The sequence below is a fragment of the Andrographis paniculata genome, unplaced genomic scaffold (assembly GCF_009805555.1).
Source record: "Andrographis paniculata isolate CXL003 unplaced genomic scaffold, ASM980555v1 Contig78END, whole genome shotgun sequence".
NCBI lineage: Eukaryota > Viridiplantae > Streptophyta > Magnoliopsida > Lamiales > Acanthaceae > Andrographis > Andrographis paniculata.
The window spans coordinates 4,548,792-4,566,763 of NW_026137615.1; the positions used below are offsets into that span (position 1 = coordinate 4,548,792).

The 17,972-nt window shown below is 34.1% G+C and overlaps 3 protein-coding genes and 1 non-coding gene across 5 annotated transcripts; 2 read left to right on the forward strand and 2 right to left on the reverse strand.

Annotated features, from left to right (window-relative positions):
- Positions 1-555: 555 nt before the first annotated feature.
- On the forward strand, positions 556-4,022 carry LOC127239682 (UDP-glucuronic acid decarboxylase 1-like). Its single transcript, XM_051257941.1, has 7 exons — positions 556-1,389; positions 1,866-2,008; positions 2,087-2,166; positions 2,387-2,470; positions 2,554-2,628; positions 3,322-3,414; positions 3,497-4,022. Exons 1-7 carry the CDS (start codon positions 743-745, stop codon positions 3,704-3,706), a joined length of 1,332 nt encoding a protein of 443 aa, XP_051113898.1. The 5' UTR covers positions 556-742; the 3' UTR covers positions 3,707-4,022.
- Positions 4,023-4,882: 860 nt separating this feature from the next.
- On the forward strand, positions 4,883-6,142 carry LOC127239683 (protein SODIUM POTASSIUM ROOT DEFECTIVE 2-like). The gene is made up of 3 exons (XM_051257942.1): positions 4,883-5,587; positions 5,698-5,773; positions 5,845-6,142. The coding sequence occupies exons 1-3, from the start codon at positions 5,015-5,017 to the stop codon at positions 6,048-6,050; spliced, it is 855 nt and encodes a 284-aa protein (XP_051113899.1). The 5' UTR covers positions 4,883-5,014; the 3' UTR covers positions 6,051-6,142.
- A 472-nt stretch (positions 6,143-6,614) lies between these two features.
- Positions 6,615-6,701, reverse strand: TRNAY-GUA (transfer RNA tyrosine (anticodon GUA)). The gene is given in 2 exon segments: positions 6,615-6,650; positions 6,665-6,701. It is a non-coding gene; the product is annotated as a tRNA-Tyr (tRNA).
- Positions 6,702-7,357: 656 nt separating this feature from the next.
- LOC127239536 (uncharacterized) lies at positions 7,358-16,298 on the reverse strand. 2 transcript variants are annotated; one of them, XM_051257734.1, is made up of 7 exons: positions 16,185-16,298; positions 15,695-15,964; positions 14,376-14,461; positions 13,759-14,266; positions 12,705-13,681; positions 8,346-8,520; positions 7,358-8,122 (listed from the first exon to the last, which is right to left on the reverse strand). In XM_051257734.1, exons 2-7 carry the CDS (start codon positions 15,741-15,743, stop codon positions 7,494-7,496), a joined length of 2,424 nt encoding a protein of 807 aa, XP_051113691.1. In that variant the 5' UTR covers positions 15,744-15,964; positions 16,185-16,298; the 3' UTR covers positions 7,358-7,493. The 2 variants fall into 2 exon arrangements, with proteins under 2 accessions (XP_051113691.1, XP_051113692.1); XM_051257735.1 differs by lacking the exons at positions 15,695-15,964; positions 16,185-16,298 and adding an exon at positions 14,931-15,115 and having other exon boundaries at positions 7,359-8,122.
- Positions 16,299-17,972: the final 1,674 nt, after the last annotated feature.

Consider the following 17,972-nt stretch of genomic DNA (forward strand, 5'->3'; position numbering starts at 1 on the left):
ATTTTAAATTTAATTTCACTATAATATTCTATTTAAAAATTATTTATTTTATTGAAAATCCTAATAGATACATATTTTAAAAAATAATAATAAAACTATAAAAAAATAGACCCATAATATTTTGAATAAAAGATATATCTTGAATAAGATGGTTTACATTTAAAAAACAATAATAAATGCATTTAATACAATTTTAAAAATATATACTTTATAAAAACTTTATAAAATAATAATAAGTAAATAAATAAAAGAAGAAGAAGAAGTTGGTTTTATCCTTCTGTTATCTAAACCCTTACATGAATTGGGCCAATATTTGGGCTTATAGACAATAGGCCCACCAATTATTCTCAATATTACCCATAAGGCCCAAGATCTTTTTATGGGCCTGAATTGTGGCGATGTGGCCCAACTATTTTTATTGGGCCATATTGGGTGGAAGTCGGGCCCAATAATACATATTGGGCCGACCCAGTTATTACAATGGCTTCCCCCGTCGTTGACGGGAATAATTTGGACACCAAATCAAAGAAGTCCCTTTTATACGTAAGATTGAAGCGTCTTCTCCCATTCGACTTGGATCCAACCGAAGTGCAGGTAGCATTTGCATTTGCAGGTGTGTATATAAATTCGTAGCCAGTGATGGAAATGGAAGCAATCTGCTCAACTATGGCGATCTAGCGTACCGTCTGCGCCTGCAACAATAATTATCGACAGTTACAGTTCCATTGCCACAATTCCAGCCATGAAGCAATTGCACAAGCAGTCCTCCAGTCTGCCCTTCTCCCAATCGTCCAATTACTCTCCGAAATCCGGTAAGCCTCCGCGATCGCTCCCTAGATCCATCAATTACATCCTCCGCGAGCAGCGCCTCCTCTTCATCCTCGTCGGAATTCTCATCGGATCCGCGTTTTTCGTCATCCATCCATCGCTTTCGATTGTGTCGTCCTCCTCCGATCCGCCGCCCCGCGCTTGGGCGGGGAACCGCGAGGAATTAATGGAGTATCGCGATAGCCATCGCGACGATTTGCTGCGGGATTCCGAGAATTTTATCAACGATAAAGTGTACAATAGGTATTCGCATGGGGTTGGGCGGGTGCCTGTGGGGATTTCGAGTAAGAGGAAGAGAATTGTGGTTACAGGCGGTGCTGGATTCGTCGGGAGTCATTTGGTGGATAAATTGATCGACAGAGGGGATGATGTGATCGTGATTGATAATTTCTTTACGGGGAGGAAGGAGAATGTAGTGCATTTGTTTGGGAATCATAGGTTTGAGCTGATCAGGCACGATGTCGTGGAGCCGATTTTGTTGGAGGTAGATCAGATCTACCATTTGGCTTGCCCTGCATCGCCTGTGCATTATAAGTACAATCCTGTCAAGACTATCATATCCTTGTTTGCTTATGTTGTTTATGTCCGCATTTGAAGCCTAATCTTTGCTTAGAACATTCTGTGTTATCTGCTATATGCTTCCTTGTTTTGGTGTGTTGATGTAGACTATTATAGTTGGAGCTTTGTGTTCTTTCGAAAGAAGTTTCTGCTTGTCTTTTTGGTAGTCTTTCAGTGATTTGATGTTTAGGGGATGAAAATTAGGTGCGGAATAATATGATTCGAATAGAAAATAGGTTTTAGTCGATGCAATGTGTGTTTCAAATAGAATGAACATCTATAACTGGTTTTTAAACTTCTTGGTGTTTATATAAACAAACTTATTAATTGGCGGAGTTTAGAAGCAGTGATTTTATTTAAAATGTCGGTGCTTGTGTGGCTATGATTCTTGAAATTATGCGAACGTGTTGTTAATGAAGGGTGAATTTTAATCTATTGATTTGGGATAAGCTGTGGTCCTTGACGTGTGATTAAAAGACAAATGTGATGGGAACACTTAACATGTTGGGGCTTGCGAAAAGAATTGGCGCGAGATTCCTTATTACCAGTACGAGTGAGGTTTATGGTGATCCTCTTGAGCATCCACAAAAGGAGACGTACTGGGGACATGTGAATCCAATTGGTTAGTGGCATTGTTTATTCGCTACATTGATTGTAGTGTCTTGATTGGATGTTACTGATGAGGTAGTTAGTTGATCAGGTGTTCGTAGCTGCTATGACGAAGGGAAAAGAACGGCTGAAACTTTAAGTATGGATTATCATCGTGGTGCTGGTGTTGAGGTAAAATGTTCGCTGAATTGATGCTTCATGAATTTCATGGCTTTGTTCATAGTGCAGAAATTAACATTCGAGATTTTTTTGTCGGATATTTATAGAGAGAAGCATAAAAAAGTTGCTAGGGTTATTTAGATGTGCTGAAAACCATACTTTGTCGAGTCTCATTCAAGATTTAGTTTAGTGGTGACTATATCTATTTAATTATACTTAATTTGTTGCATAGGTGCGCATTGCACGTATCTTTAATACGTATGGACCTCGGATGTGTCTTGATGATGGGCGTGTTGTCAGCAACTTCGTTTCGCAGGTTTGTTTGTCTGTAACTATGTATTTAAATGTCTCGATTTGCAACAAGAATCTTTATTGATTGCATATAAATGTGTTGCGTAGGCCATTCGAAAACAACCAATGACAGTCTATGGGGACGGAAAACAAACTCGAAGCTTCCAATATGTGTCCGACTTGGTATGTGGAAATGAAACGGGCTTTGTTTTTACATATCTATATTGAAAACCATGCTTACGTTATCCTAAAAGATTCTTAGGTCAAATTCAATCCTAATTAAAGTTGATAATGAGTCGATTTGTGTCGAGTTGAATACTTTAAATTGGTCAAATCACTCAACCTAATCCGATTCATTTATTATCGTGTTGAGCTCGTGTTGACCCGTATATTATCGTGTCGGGTTCGTATTGACTCTTATATATAATTATGTCGAAATTCTTAATTCAAATTCAATTATTGTTTGTCGTATTGCTGTGTTAAGTTAATTTATTAGTTTTAGTTTAATGTGTACAATGAATTATGTTAATTATTTAAAATTGAACTTAATTTAAATTAATATAGACTAATTATTAAATTAAAAAATATTTTACATATATAATAAATATATTAATTAATATTAATATATTATAATTGGATTGTCGTGTCGGGTTTGAGTTGAGAGCTTCAACCATAATCCGATACGTTTATTATTGTGTGGGATTGTCGTGTCAGTTTTTGCCAACTCTAATCCTAATGCATGCTATAAAAGCAACATTGGTAGAAATCGTGAAATGTTTCATACATTTGATCTCTGTAGTGTTAAAAACCCGCACTTTGAATCAAATATTTTCTACCCTCACTGCCATAGTAGTTACAAATGCTTCTATACATCAGGTCGACGGTTTAGTGGCTTTGATGGAAGGCGAGCATGTGGGCCCATTCAACTTGGGTAATCCCGGAGAATTCACCATGTTAGAGCTAGCTGAGGTTTGTCCTAGTTAATATTCTTTCCTCGATTTGTTTGTCTATTTGTTGGTTGTTTTCTTATAAATTCTTTGTTAAATTATAGGTTGTTAAAGAAACAATCGATCCGAGTGCAACAATTGAATTCCGACCAAACACAGCTGATGATCCTCACAAGAGAAAACCAGATATCAGCAAAGCAAAAGAACTTCTCAACTGGGAGCCGAAAGTTTCCCTACGGGAGGGACTTCCACGAATGGTGAATGATTTCCGAAACCGCATCTTGAACACGGACGAAGGAAAGGGAAACAAATAAGAGGAGCATAGAGAAGACAGAATGTATAGAGTGGAATTACGGTGCGTATGCTTTACCTCTTCTTCCACGCGTTATACTTCAACATCTTTAAATTAGTTATAGGTCAATCATGATAAGTTTCCTATATCTTTCGATGTTCTGATTTTTTATTAGTTCATTTTTTGTTATGCCGGCTGGGATTTTGCTCGAATCCAATATAGTACCCGGATAGATATGCGGCGTGAATCACTTTGATGTTGTTGAATTTCTGTGATCCCAACTGGATGTTGGTTTTAAGTTTTTACCTTATTAATCTCCTAAGGCGAATCTTTCGATTATTGAACCCTCGTCTATCTTCTTTAGTCGATCGAGCTTACATTCAATGAATTTGCTGTGAACTGTGCTTTTATACACTTCCTATGGATTACTTTAAACTTCATGGACTATGCATCTTCAGAAAAAGCTTTATTCTAGCCATAGTTAGTTTTAGCAAAAGGCTAAAGGTGAAGGAATTTAGGAAAGATGAAGAAAGATGAAATTGGCATCAGATTCTTATATTTTTGGAAAGAGGAATATGAATATGATTCTATTTAACTTTTCTTTTCTACAATTCATAAATTAGTAGAATTTGGTTTGGTTTGGTTTGGTTTGATTTGATTTGATTCTACTAATGAATGAATGTTCTACAAATATGGAGTTGGAATTGGAGTGTGCAAAAATTGTTTTATTCTAATGTCTATGTCTCCTTCATGTATAAATTTAATAATTAAGCTATACATATATAGTACAGTAGTACAGCTAATAAGTTAAATTTGTGTTTATATGAATAGTATAAGTTAATTGTTTCTATTATGTTTTTGTGTTAAAATATTCCAAAATTTGTATGTACTATATGTTAAATTTGAAATAGAAAAATGGGAGTGGACCAGTTTTGTGGCAGATGTTGCTATTGCATTTAACTATTTGTCAGATCAGTATTCAGTCTTTCATTAATTCACTGTCTCCAACATCATTTTTATTATTTTTTTTATTATCTATTGTGTGTTTTTTTTAAATCCAAAAGGGATCTTCTTCTCCTCCTCAAATCAATTAAACCTCACATAGTCAGTCACATTTCTTTCTTTCTGTCTGTTATCTTGAAAACCTTTGGTTGGGTTGGGTTTCTGATTCTCATATTCTGATTCTGATTCTTGACAGCTAAAAACCACTTTCTTGAAACCACCCACCATTGTTATTGTTATTGTTGTTGCTATGGTCTTCACCAATCAATCCATTTCTTCTTCTTCTTCTTCTTCTTCTTCATTGTGACCATAACAATTAGTTGCTGCCATGGAAGTAGAACTCAAAGCAGCTTCATCATCATCATCTTCTTCTTCTTCTTCTTCTTCATTATCATTGGGCTTGTCTCCTCCTCCATGTATAGGTAGTAGTAGTAATAGTGTTAGTAAGATTGATATTGCTCCAAGCAGCAGTCCTGCCATAGACAGATACAATCCCATCATCAGAGACTCTTCAAGAACTACTAATAGAGTTGCCATTGCCATTCCCATTCCCAAAGCACCAGTCATCATCAACACTCCCAAGCTGCCATTGTCATCATCTGATAGATCATCAAAATCCAAATCAAAATTGAAGAACAAGAACAACAGGTCAAGAAACCCTTCTTCCAAGGTTGATGTTGATGAATCCATGATCAATATCCACACACACAAGAACTGCTCCAGCACTGCAGGATCTACCAGGTATTTGTTGAATCAGGATGAAGATCAAGATCAAGACCAAGACCAAGATGCCTTTGCAGAGCCATATTTGCTACCTCAAGACCCTTTCCCTTACCCTTACCCTTACCATTCCTCCATTGATAATAATAGTAACAATAAGGAGGATGCGGAAGAACACCAGGTTCATCAATCAATTCCATCTCTCTCTCTATCTCTCTCTCTCTCTCTCTCTGAAATCTGAAAGTATGTATGTATGTATGTATGCATGTATGTGATTGTGTGTGTGGGCAGGTGGTGGTTCTGAGAGTTTCTTTGCACTGCAGAGGATGTGAGAGGAAAATGAGAAAACATCTCTCCAAAATGGAAGGTAGGTTTAGGTATCATATCATATATCCATTATCATTATTTAAATCGAATTGAACTGAATTGTTGGTGTAGGAGTTCGATCGTTCAACATAGATTTCGCAGCAAAGAAGGTGACAGTGAGTGGGAATGTGACGCCATTGGCTGTCCTCTCAAGCATTTCAAAGGTCAAGACTGCCCAGCTATGGCCATCTTCATCTTCATCTGCATCTGCATCTTTGAGCACCAATTCACCAGGATGGACAACATCCCCTTTCCCTGTTAATTATAGAATAGATTAAGTTTAGATTTATTTTCTTGGGAACCTTGGGGGTTCCATTAATGTGAGGTGCTTGCTTATTTTGATGCTAATATTAGGTTGTGTTTGTTTTTATTTGAGTTTGGATTTTTTTTTTTTTTTTAAAAAAAAATGTTTTTAGTGCCCTTCTTATTTTTTAAAAAATTTTGTTTTAAGTGCCCTTATTTATTTATTTATTTTTTCTGATATATATTAATGAAAAAGAAGTTCCTAAACTGTCAAGTATAGATATTGAATGGAATATTTATTTTATTGGAAGTGAATGTCTTTTTAGGTAAAATTAATTGCTGGATTATTATTATGATTATTAGAAATGCATTTAGGGTTTATATTGAAAGATAAAGACAAAATTTTAGATTGAATAATATGAGAGTGTGTAAGCGTATATGCAAAACTAAAAACGTTGGCAGCCCACTCAAAATAGTTAGCCCAGAATCACATATTAAGTGATCAATAATAACAGGTCTAGGCCCAATTTAATAAAACTAAATTTATAGTAGGCCAGGCCCAATTAATATCAAAGCATTAAATGAAGAAAATTAAAAAATCCGACCTGCCGGATTCGAACCAGCGACCTAAGGATTACAGCAGAACGCACTACAGTCCTCCGCTCTACCAACTGAGCTAAGGTCGGATCACATTTAGGGTCTTTAGAAATTATTATTTATATAACATATATAAGTATTCATTTCATTTGTTTTTTGCATCCATTTTACTTTAATAATATTACATTAATAACCTTATATTAAAATACTAGTTTTCTAAAAATAAAATCATACTAATAAACAACACACACATATTTAAATTTAGCTATATATAATATTTAATCAATATCAACTTTATTTATAAAATTAAAGTATTTCTCTTTTTTTTGCAGGTGGAATAGAAAAGAATTGCAAGAACAATTTTATCAAGTCATCCATATATATATGTGGAACTAATTTGGTTTAGAAATATATGAGGTGCGCAATATCAATATTAATATTAATGTTAATATTCAGGAAGTTCAATTAGAACCCTTAAACGAATCCGATTTAAATATTTGTTGTTCAGGCTCAACTCAAACATGTTGACTTAACTCATTTAGAATTTAAATTAATATTCGAATTTTATAAACAAATATTAATTGAATCACTAACAAACTAAGCCCAACTCATTTAATAGCTCTAAGCTCAACAATTTATTTTTATTTTTTTTCAAAATTATACTATCAGTCCTTTATTTAAGTACTACCAATAAAACAAAGTAGGCACACAATACATCACCACACCACACCACTTCACAAACAAAAAATAAATAAAATCACAAATAAATTCAATAGTACCTAAATCTCAATTAGTTTTTTCAACCACCAAAAGTAGAGACAGATCAGTGTTTATTTGAGATCTCAGCAGTGACAATATTTCATCTAAGCTTAGCTAACCAATTAATCATAATTAATTTGATCCCACAATAGTGACACCAAAAAATCATCTATCATTTCATCTATCAGCAAAATCTCAATTTTTTTACCTGTAATGTCCATTTCTCCTCTATAGTCTGTCCATTGCATCTCCCTATCCATCATTCTTTCTGCTACATTCATGTCTGCGCATTCCTGCTTCGCCATCCTCTCAAACCCGTTCCAAACCGGCCCTTTCTTCCGCACACGAGCTAATCCAGGAGCCGCCACCCATGGGAACCAGTCAATCTGGTGATGGAAGATGTCGAGAAGGGTTAAGTTTATTTGGTGGAACAGCAAGTTCCTTTCAGGTATGGAACCAGAGGTGGTGTTGCTGTATTTCCTCTCGAGATCATTGAAAGTTCTGGGATTCAAAGGGGAGTTGGGAGAATGCCATGTTAGCCTGAGAATGTCAAACCCGGATTCTTGGAGGCCTGAGTGGATTAGAACATCAAGAAGATATGACACTTCCCAGCCTTCCGGGTCGAATGTGTCGCTTCCCTCTGAAAGGATTAATAATAGATGGAAAATGACTTTCTCCAGGGAATGGAGAGCCAATTCCTCAGGACATGTGATTGAATCCATGTTGAGGTGCTGCAGTTGCATCCGGAGCTCTACATGCCAAGACCAAAAAATTAAAAAAATAAAAAATCGCAGAAAGTAAAAGCTAGGATTTTTTTGCATGCTCGTGTAATGCAAAAGGCGCGACTCTTTATAACAAAATCTGTTTTGCAAATTAACTTCGGGAATTCCTAAGACAGGCACAAGTGCAATATATATATATATATGTGTGTGTGTGTGTAGAGAGAGAGAGAGAGAGAGGTGGAAGTTTTATACCATGGAATGCAGCATTTATTCTATTGAAACTTTCCGAGAAAGATGATGCATCTTCGAAAGGGACATTGAGAACGGAAACAGGGCTAGTTCGATCAGCTGCCTCTTTTGAGCATTCAGTAGCAGGTTTGGGAGGCTGTGAAGAAGTAGCTTTTTCAGGTGGTGCCGCCAGTGGTTCCTAAAATATAATAGCTCATAAACATAAGTGTGTGCAAAATCAGTCAAGCAACCAAACTAGAAGTATCCCAGATCACAAGAAAAACAAGACATCACGGCGATGACATGGGAATTGACAAGGCACTTTTCAAATCACCAAAAACTGCATCATTCCGATCAAAAAAAACTGCATCAGAGGTAAATGTTGAACTACTAAGAAAATACCCAGGGTTTGTTCTCTTTCAGATTTTTTCCATTTTTTTCACTATACAATCTTTCAATTGCTTTAAAAAACATCACATCGAATGATCATTTTAATACAAACATCACGTCCAACAACTATTTCATCAGAAAAACATCAAAATCCAAAATACGCATACCAAAAATAAAAAGAACACCAAAGAATGCACCCTTAACATTCGCAATGGAAACAGTTCAATTTTATATGAACTTGTTTTTTCCCTGTTTAAGAAACTATAAAAATAAATGCACTGGATTAAATAAAGCAGACATGATAGATAAGCTATTGATGGTTAAGTTTCTCAAAAAGTTAATTCAGAGATGAAATAAAAACAGGATGTTCCTCTGGACGTATTCAACGGCTCTACAACCATTACTACCAGAATGTGTTTGAAAATAGAATTTGAACAAACATAACAAAGCACAAACTGTCAATAAATCTGATAATCTAGGGCAAAGAAGCAGAGAACTTCAAGCAGAAAGCAACGACCTCTAATTATTCGCAGAGTAGCAACTTTGACAATTATGGGGTTCACTGCATATAGTCATATAACATACACGCAACAGAGAAGTTACATAAAAATTATATCCGCATCCATCATCACAAACACACATGATTCAATAAGTCTGCAGGCAACAAGTTGTCTTATAGATGTATGAAAAATCAAAGAAGCATAATTCTTAAGTAACAACTTCAAGAAAACAATAAGATGCCAAAATAGAGCTTTTCAACACGTGGCCATCAAAATACAAGATATAGAACAATATCCCATATTTGCACAACACGCCACAAAAATGTAGTATTCCAGTCAATAATAAATTACGAAAAACAAAGGATGAACAGTGTGGCAAATGAGAGGACATAACTTTATTACCAGACAATATATGATATTTTACAACATCATTTATTATGAATCAATATTGAATATTCTATACACTAATCCTTATTTGGCACGTGAGAGTTTTGAATTTAGTGCCAACATAGTCATATTGCATTAAACTTCCATTTTTTCTTGATTTCTACCACGTGTCACAGACATAACAAAGGGAATTTATTACCAAGCTCCAACTTAAGATAATTATATAATGAGCTTGTGTAATGGGCCGAGGTGAAGGCAACATTTCACATTATACTCAGAAATTCTTCTCATAAATAGACAAATGGATAAAGAACACAAGCATGGAGTGAGGGTCTAAGCATTGTAGTATCATAGTTTTAAGGTCATCACTATAAAAAGACTTTGGGTTTGTTTACTTTGTGTTTTCGGGTGGCATGGCTTCCCATAAATATTATCAAAAATACAATATATATATACATTAACACAATATATATAATATATATACTTTATTTACTCACAGAAAATCAACAATTCAACAGAAAATATTATTTTTTTATATTACCGACATAATCACTCATACCTAGCATAAAAATTACATTCATCCAAAAATACAATGTGAGCACACCCTTCAATTTTCATTTTTAATTCATTGTTCCTTCTTTTGTGTTAGGGGTGAGTGATTATTAGTTCAAAAAACTAATGTGCTAATACTCCATTAAACTAAGATGATTCGGCTGCACTTTCTTAGTACAATTGTCTATTTTCAACTTGATCGTATCATTACAAACTCGAATTCTCTCTGTTCCCAATAGCATGCTTGTAAGCTTACGTTAACCTCTTATGTGCATTTATTATTTTAAGTTATAATTTTGAATTGCATAAGATACATCTTAATCACTTGTGTTTGGATGTTTTGGGTTTCGATCATTTTCAAGTGAAATTAGTTCTTGGTTGTGATGTTTTAAATGGAAAATGGGTGTGAAATGTAATGTTTTTTTTAAGGGAAATGGTATATTGAATAGTGTAAAAATGAGTTTGAAAACACAAGTAAGCAACCCCATGACTTTTGGAGTACACTCTCTAGATATAACAGGCTAAGGTCGTTGAAAATCCTAAGAAACTTGACACGTTTTGTTTAGTTGAAAAAAAACAAAAAAAGAAAGAAAACTTGAATTGCTACTTATTGGTATATATTCTACGCCTTACTTGAATGAACACAAGTATTTTTAGGGAGTGTTTGTTTGGGGGTTTGGATTTTGAGTTGGGATTTGAATAGTAAAAATTTTGATTGGAGTAGTTGTATAATGTGATATAAATAGGTGTTAAATGTGATATTTTGAATGTAAAATTGATTTTTAGTATAATATAAAAAATAAAAATAGGTGTTTGATTTGATATTATTTTGGCAAAAAAATTGGATGAATAGTAGTTTTTGGGGAAAATCCCCCAAACAAATACACCTTTCGGATAACAAAAGAACTAATACTAATCTAAGAGTTATAGTGAAACTTTTAAATGGTCCAATTCATAATTTTATTGCTATATAATTAGCTAAGTGTACCAAAAGATATATGATACAAAGCCCACTATACTATAGAAGATTTTCACAAACTCCACAAAATGATAAACTCAAGGTTACAAACTCGTTGGCCACAAGGACTGATAGAACTATCCATTGTGGAAGTGATGAAAGGGAATTTGCAATAGGAAATAAGGCCAAAATGCTAAATTATTAGTGTTAAAGTTGAAACGCAACTCAGATTTCACAAGACAAGCTAGTCCAAAAAGTTTCATTAGTTTACATCTTGTTTCTTTAACTTTACTAAATGAGCACATCACTATCATAGAGTCATAACGAAATGAGGTGTTCTACATAACAACGTATAATCTTCCACTCATAAAACTTTATTATGATAATATGAAATTACAAATCCTAATACAAATATATGAGGAGCTACAAAATACCAAATATGTTTTTATCAAAAAGCCAAATAGCATAGGAAAACAAGAATGAAACCTTAGCTCAACATGGAAGTTTTTAACTTCTCATGAAAATATGAGAGTTTTTGACAAATGAAAGTCTCTTATTCAAATAAGGTAGTTTAGAAATCATGCAACATTTACTTAGACCGGTGATTAGTTAAACCAATCACACGTTGAATCAAAACTTCAAGTTTCTCTTTGGCAAATCCAAAATTTGGTCGGCATCTAAAAGCCTGCCACAAAACAATTGTTAAGGACTCGGAAAATTAGAATTGGCTACTTCACATGAAGAATAGAGAAGGCTTATCAAGAAACATGCTCTTGGATCTCCACCATCCAACATTGCATACTAGAATAAACAGAATGATATTTGCTTATTCGAGGTATTGTCCCCTGTGAATTTTTCAAAGAATCGTAGTAGTCAAGAGTACAAACCCGAGTTTCAAAGGATATTTCCTTTTTTGATGTCATGGTAATAAAGATTTTCCAAAGGGACAAAGAAGCTATTACACTTGCTAACACTTATATTCAAACCGTATCCAGTTCCTATAAGCCCAAGTCACATGCAAGGTTCAAGGACGATCTTAATCATCTTAGCATGGAAAATTGTAATTATTATATTTGTGTTGTTGGGTCTTGAAAGAACAATATGGATCAAGTAGAAGCACCATTCGCCTACCATGCAGTATAAATTCATTGTTTGGCAAAAAGTTTATCTTGAATTGCCACTTTGGTTATAGGCTTGTACTTAGTACACCTCCAGTTTCACTAAAGGTTCTTGGCAAAAGAACAATTCATGACAAGTAAACATATAATAAACATTACCAGAAAATCATGCAGCTACTTGTAACAAATTATCAAAAATAAGCACAATATACTCTTCCCAAACCCTCTGTCAACTACCAACACACAAGTCTTCACAATATAATAAGAGAACCTCAACCTTGTGTATGTCATTTGCAAATTTTAGGAAAAATAAAATGTTGATATTCAGTTTCAAAGTACATGCACAGCAAGAACGAATTGAGAAGAAGGCAGAGTGCAGCTGTTTGCCGTTAGATTAAATGAAGGTTCAACCGCAAAATTTTTATGATGTTTAAGCACAAATCACAGATAATATGTTGAGGGTAGTGAAGATTCATACCTGGAGACAGGAATCATCTTCGTCGCAGATGGCAGCTTTGTCTTCATCTCTACCTGAAGACTGCTCAGAATCCAACGGAAAAGATTTAAAAGACAGAGTTGTACTTTCATGTTCAGAGACCACTATGTTTGATCCAGTACTCCCACAGCCATCATCTTTTGCATCAAAATGAAACATGAAGTGATGTCCAGCTATGTTCTTCACATTTGCTTCCATTTGAAGCTCAAACTCAGCTTGCGCTGAAAAGTATAATGTTTCTCTATGCTGACAAGGAACACGCTTTGCACTCCTGGATTTTGTATCGTGAGCATTTTCAGAGAAACACATGTTTCCCTTCTCAGCCTTTCTTCTGCAATATCGTGTGGTCTCACCACACAAAAGATTATTCTTTTCAGCCAATGAATCATGATATGTGCCTTCTCTGTTGCTCCTGCTAGCTACTGGTGGAAGTGAACTTGATCTAGCAGAAGTTTCCTGATTTTTAACTTTCCAGCCATCTATACTTCTGATACGCGAAAGGTCTTCCAACATAACACTTCCCCTATTGCTTCCAAGTTGAGAGTTTAATATACCAAAACTTGGCCTTGCAGTCAAAGGAGTGGGCGCTTTGCTTCCTCCAGGACTAGAAAACAAACCACCTGATGTGCTCTCCCTCAAAACTATTTCCAAGTCTTGATATTTTTCAGTAATTCTCCATTTCTCAGATGGTTTCCTATTTGCCTTCCTGTTTACACCTTCAACTAAACCAGAAGATGGATATCTGCTCCATTTTTTCCGTGACCAGAAGGAATCTCTAGATGGCAATACAAGCATCTCCTGCTCACAGTCAGAATCACTTTCTTGAGCATCAAAAGAACTCTCATCCCCGTCATACCCTTTTAACAATGAAGTTTTTGTATGTGAGGATTTGGCATAAGCATTTCTCAACCTCCTTGTAGTTCTCCTGTTTTTATCTGCAGGCACATCATGTCCGCTTCCTGCACATGAATATTCATTAGCTCCCCAAATATAGGTACATAGACAAATGATCAATCACAAAAGGATCTAAGCATACCTGAAGTCTGCATGTTCTTAAGGTTTGGCTTCAGGAGACATATACCCGATGCACTCATCACTTCCGCATTCTTCTGCTCAAGTTGAAAGTTAGAGGTATGAGCTCTGTGGCGATAATTTGGATCAAGAAGAAGGCCATCTTTACGTTCCAGATGAGAAAACAAACGTTTACACGAAAAATCTCTCTTTGATATTAATATTTTTGCATTGCCTTCATACTTATCAGTGTTTGATGGCTCCAAAACTATAGCATGATTCCTGTGACTGCCTCTAGGATTGTTCTCTTGGATACCAATAGGGCCATTGTTCTGTAGATAGCTGTCAGACAAACCTTTTTGGTTTCTATCAACATGTCCCTGGGTTTGCCACCGGTCTCTACCCATCAATCTAGTGATGAAGCTTGATGATTTTCTCTTGGGTTTCATTCCCTTGTACATTTCTGCCAATAGCTTCACCAGTGGCCTTGCATGGGATCGTCTAGTGGAGCCCTGCCCCACCTCCAACAGAAACTGCATAAAAATTCAACATTAACATCCAACATTAGCGGAACTCCAGCCTCAACATCTAAAGTTACATCAAAATATATGAGTGTTTTCGCAAACGGTTTGTAGAAATAACCCTATGGTCTCTGGTGCTTCCATCACAATAAGAAGATTCCAAAGATAAGCCAGTAGGAGCTTTGTGTTTCAGAAGATGATTAGCTCCTGCAGAAATGTTTGAAACTGAAACATCAAAATCTATTCATATGTAAATTGAAAATGCAGAATAAATTAATACACAGAATCATGTCAGGAATAAAATAAGCATCAGAATCTATGAACTGATTAACATGGAGCTCATTTAAAGAAAAGACTCTTCCCAAGTTCAGCATAAATTGAAAATCTCACACGTCATAGGCTACGAACAAGTCATAATAATTCTTCATGTTCATAACAAATCAATAAGAAAATGTATATTTGGAGAATAACCTAACAAGCTGAGAAAGAAATTTATTAGACACCAACTGTAAAGGACATTGAGGAGTTGGGCTCTCTTAGTACTGGATTATATATGAATGGACTATGGACCATCAATTATTAGCCATCATAAGCGAAGAATGTTAAAGAGGAACAAAATATTGCCGATTCCACGACCAAAAAAAAAAGTTCCTGTTCCATTTATCACCAAACTTACTTTAAGCACAAACTGCATCCGTGATAAGAAATCCCATTTGTTAACTCCACGATTCGACAAAGCAAGAAAATATATGAACACATCAGGAAAAGAAAGAAAATAGTAAAGATTCCTTTTTTTCTTCTTCTCCTTTTTTTCAGTAAGGATTCCTTTTTGCTGCAATGATTCGATGTTGTAAGGTTTTAGGTCACGGAAATATTTACTTTCAAGGAAATTAATGGGATGGGCTGATGGGTTTCTGCCTACGAGGCTACTTCTTAATTTTGTAAAATGGGTTTTGCGATTAGATTAGACCTACGATAAAAGAAAGCTCCGGGCCCGGTGAAAAAGAATTATTAAAGAGAGAGGGGGCTCTTATATCTATTATTTAAAAAATAGAGACATTTTTTTCCTGCTTTCGGGATTAAAAATCTCTTTTAATACATCAGCCAAATCCGTTCACATTGGAGCAAAATATATTAAAAAACTACTAGAAATATATTATAGTTAATTATTCTTAAAAAAAGTAATATAAAAAATCCAAACATACGTAATTTCCAAAGAAAACTTCTGGAATCAGGACACGAAAAAATCAGAGGTCACAGTGAAAAACAACTGAGGTCGCTGTTTTTAATCCCCTAGAAAAAACTGCGGGGTGAAAAGTGGAGGAGGAAAATGCTGGCCAAAAGAGTACAAAACACGCTAGCAATCATCACGTTAACTTCTGAAGAAAACATAAATGGAAGTAAATGTAGATGTTTCGCATGGGATCGTAAAATTCATACCTCCAATGCCTGAAATCCCTTTCGCCTTCCCGCACCGACTTCTCTCCATTTTTAGTGACAAAACTTTCTCAACCAACAGAACAATTGTTTTTCAAAAAAGGTAAAACAAAAGTGCGAAACCTTTTTTTTTTCTTTTATAGAAAATAAAGCGCCGTTTCTCCAGCAACCAAACTCATAATCACGAACAAATCGATCAAATCGAAAGTATCGCGAAGAAACCGCGACGCCATAGAAGCGATCGTCGAATGCAGCTCGATTCAATAATAGCTCCTACAATCATCAACAAAAAAAAAATAAAAAATCAACTCAATCGCATAGTCGCATTTAACGTAATCGAAACGTCTGCTCACGAAAGACACATTCGCACCAAAAACACAAAATCTAAAACCTCTACGAATCACTAACAAAACAAAACAAACAAGCATCGAGAAGGCAAGCTAAAACGAAAATAAATAACCGAACAACCATAATCGTTTCCACAAACTGATACCTCGAAACGACGCAGAGACAGCAGAACGCCATAACAACCGAGCAACCGCCGGCGGAGCAATTCACGATTGAGAGAGAGAGAGAGAGGAGAGATTTGCCGTAATTCGAATTTGAGCAGAACACTGAAATGCAGAGTGGGGGCTGTGGTGGTTTTCTCGGAAGGGGGTGAAAGAGAACGGGGCCCACGGACACGTGGCGGACCCCGGAAAATCCACGTAATTATATAAATTCGAATAAATTATTTTTTGGTCTATTTTTGGCAAAATATCGACGACAGCGTTCCGTATTTTGATGGCAAAAATCCAAAGTGGAGATAAGCTCTGCGACCTGTTTGGTGAAACGCCTTTGGTACAATTAAATGTAGATAATGGGATTGCGTATGCATTATTACAGGCAAACAGGCCCTTATTTTGGATGGTATAATACATTAATGCTACGTAATCTGGATGAGTCAGCATTACTTATTTATATGAATTAAGGATAATTTTAATTTAAGAGACATAGGTTGTATCGACTAGAGGGAGATATGACGTCATTCGTGTGTAATAAAAATTATAAATTTAATTTACTTATATTTTGGGATCACATTTTTGTTTGTTTTGTAAAATAATTGAAAAAAATTATATAAAGTATGAGAAATTGTGTAGATAATACTATAAAAATAATAAATATATATAATATATGAATTTTAAAAAATAATTATGTGTATTTAAAAAATTTATAAATTATAAAATTTTAAATGTGATTAAAATTAAATTATATTGATGGACGAAATTAAAAAAAAAAAAGTAAATAAATACTTATATGGAAGAGAGAGTATTTATTTTCAAATTGAAATACACATGTAATCTTTTGCAAATATTGCATAAAGTAAAAATATTTTTATATGGAAATGTAATAGCATTTTACATGTAATATTATTTAGGGATTAAGAGAATGAATATAATATTATCTTAATTTACTTTAGCTGGTTATTTTGACCGGTAAATCCAAAATTCAAATTTAAATTCAAAGATAAATAAAGGGTAAGTAGTTATATTCTTTTTCTTTTAATTATTATGAAATATAATTCTATATAAAAATATGCTTCTTCCATTATTTCAATCCATCTCTCATGTATTAATGTCATTTTTTTAAAATAATAATTATTATTATTATTATACATTTTATATTTCATAATCTATAATATTTTAATCATGAATAAATTATTTAGTTATTTTAATATTTTTTTTTGTACACTAAAGAAAAAATGGTGCTTATATTATTTTTATTATTTTCGTCTGTTTCACTCAAAAGTATTTTTTTTATTTTAATTAAACTAAATAAATTTTAAGGTTGTATTCTTTTGTGGATTTTACCATAAAATTTTTATTATTCAGATTATTTTTTCCTTAAAAAATATCACATCAAACAATAATTATTCTATTATTATAATACAAATTTATTTTACATTCAAAACATCGTATCAACTTTTATTTATATAGCATCAAACAATTATTCAAATTCAAATTTTTACTATTTAAAAAATTCAAACAGAAAAACTAAAACACACGGACAAACACACCCTAAGTATTCAACACAAAAATTCTAACACCTGACTTAATCTATTAAATATATTTAAAATTGATAAATTAATTAAAAATAAAAATAAATTATCTCTCTGAAACAGAGTAAAAAGGAAAACGAATCACTTGATATATGATAGACGGAGTAATATTTAATATATTCAATAAAAATATATTCAAAGATCCTTTTAAAAATAATATTTAATATATTCAAAGATCCTTTA

Excerpts from the sequence above, each read along its gene's own strand:
- LOC127239683 (XM_051257942.1), top strand. The coding sequence starts at position 5,015 with ATGGAAGTAGAACTCAAAGCAGCTTCATCATCATCATCTTCTTCTTCT. Across the intron at positions 5,588-5,697 it reads AGGATGCGGAAGAACACCAG|GTGGTGGTTCTGAGAGTTTC; the intron begins GTTCATCAATCA and ends GTGTGTGGGCAG. Across the intron at positions 5,774-5,844 it reads ACATCTCTCCAAAATGGAAG|GAGTTCGATCGTTCAACATA; the intron begins GTAGGTTTAGGT and ends TTGTTGGTGTAG.
- LOC127239536 (XM_051257734.1), bottom strand. The coding sequence starts at position 15,743 with ATGGAGAGAAGTCGGTGCGGGAAGGCGAAAGGGATTTCAGGCATTGGA. Across the intron at positions 14,462-15,694 it reads AGGGATTTCAGGCATTGGAG|GAGCTAATCATCTTCTGAAA; the intron begins GTATGAATTTTA and ends ACATTTCTGCAG. Across the intron at positions 14,267-14,375 it reads GAAGCACCAGAGACCATAGG|TTTCTGTTGGAGGTGGGGCA; the intron begins GTTATTTCTACA and ends ATTTTTATGCAG.
- LOC127239682 (XM_051257941.1), top strand. The coding sequence starts at position 743 with ATGAAGCAATTGCACAAGCAGTCCTCCAGTCTGCCCTTCTCCCAATCG. Across the intron at positions 2,167-2,386 it reads ATCGTGGTGCTGGTGTTGAG|GTGCGCATTGCACGTATCTT; the intron begins GTAAAATGTTCG and ends TTTGTTGCATAG. Across the intron at positions 3,415-3,496 it reads CCATGTTAGAGCTAGCTGAG|GTTGTTAAAGAAACAATCGA; the intron begins GTTTGTCCTAGT and ends GTTAAATTATAG.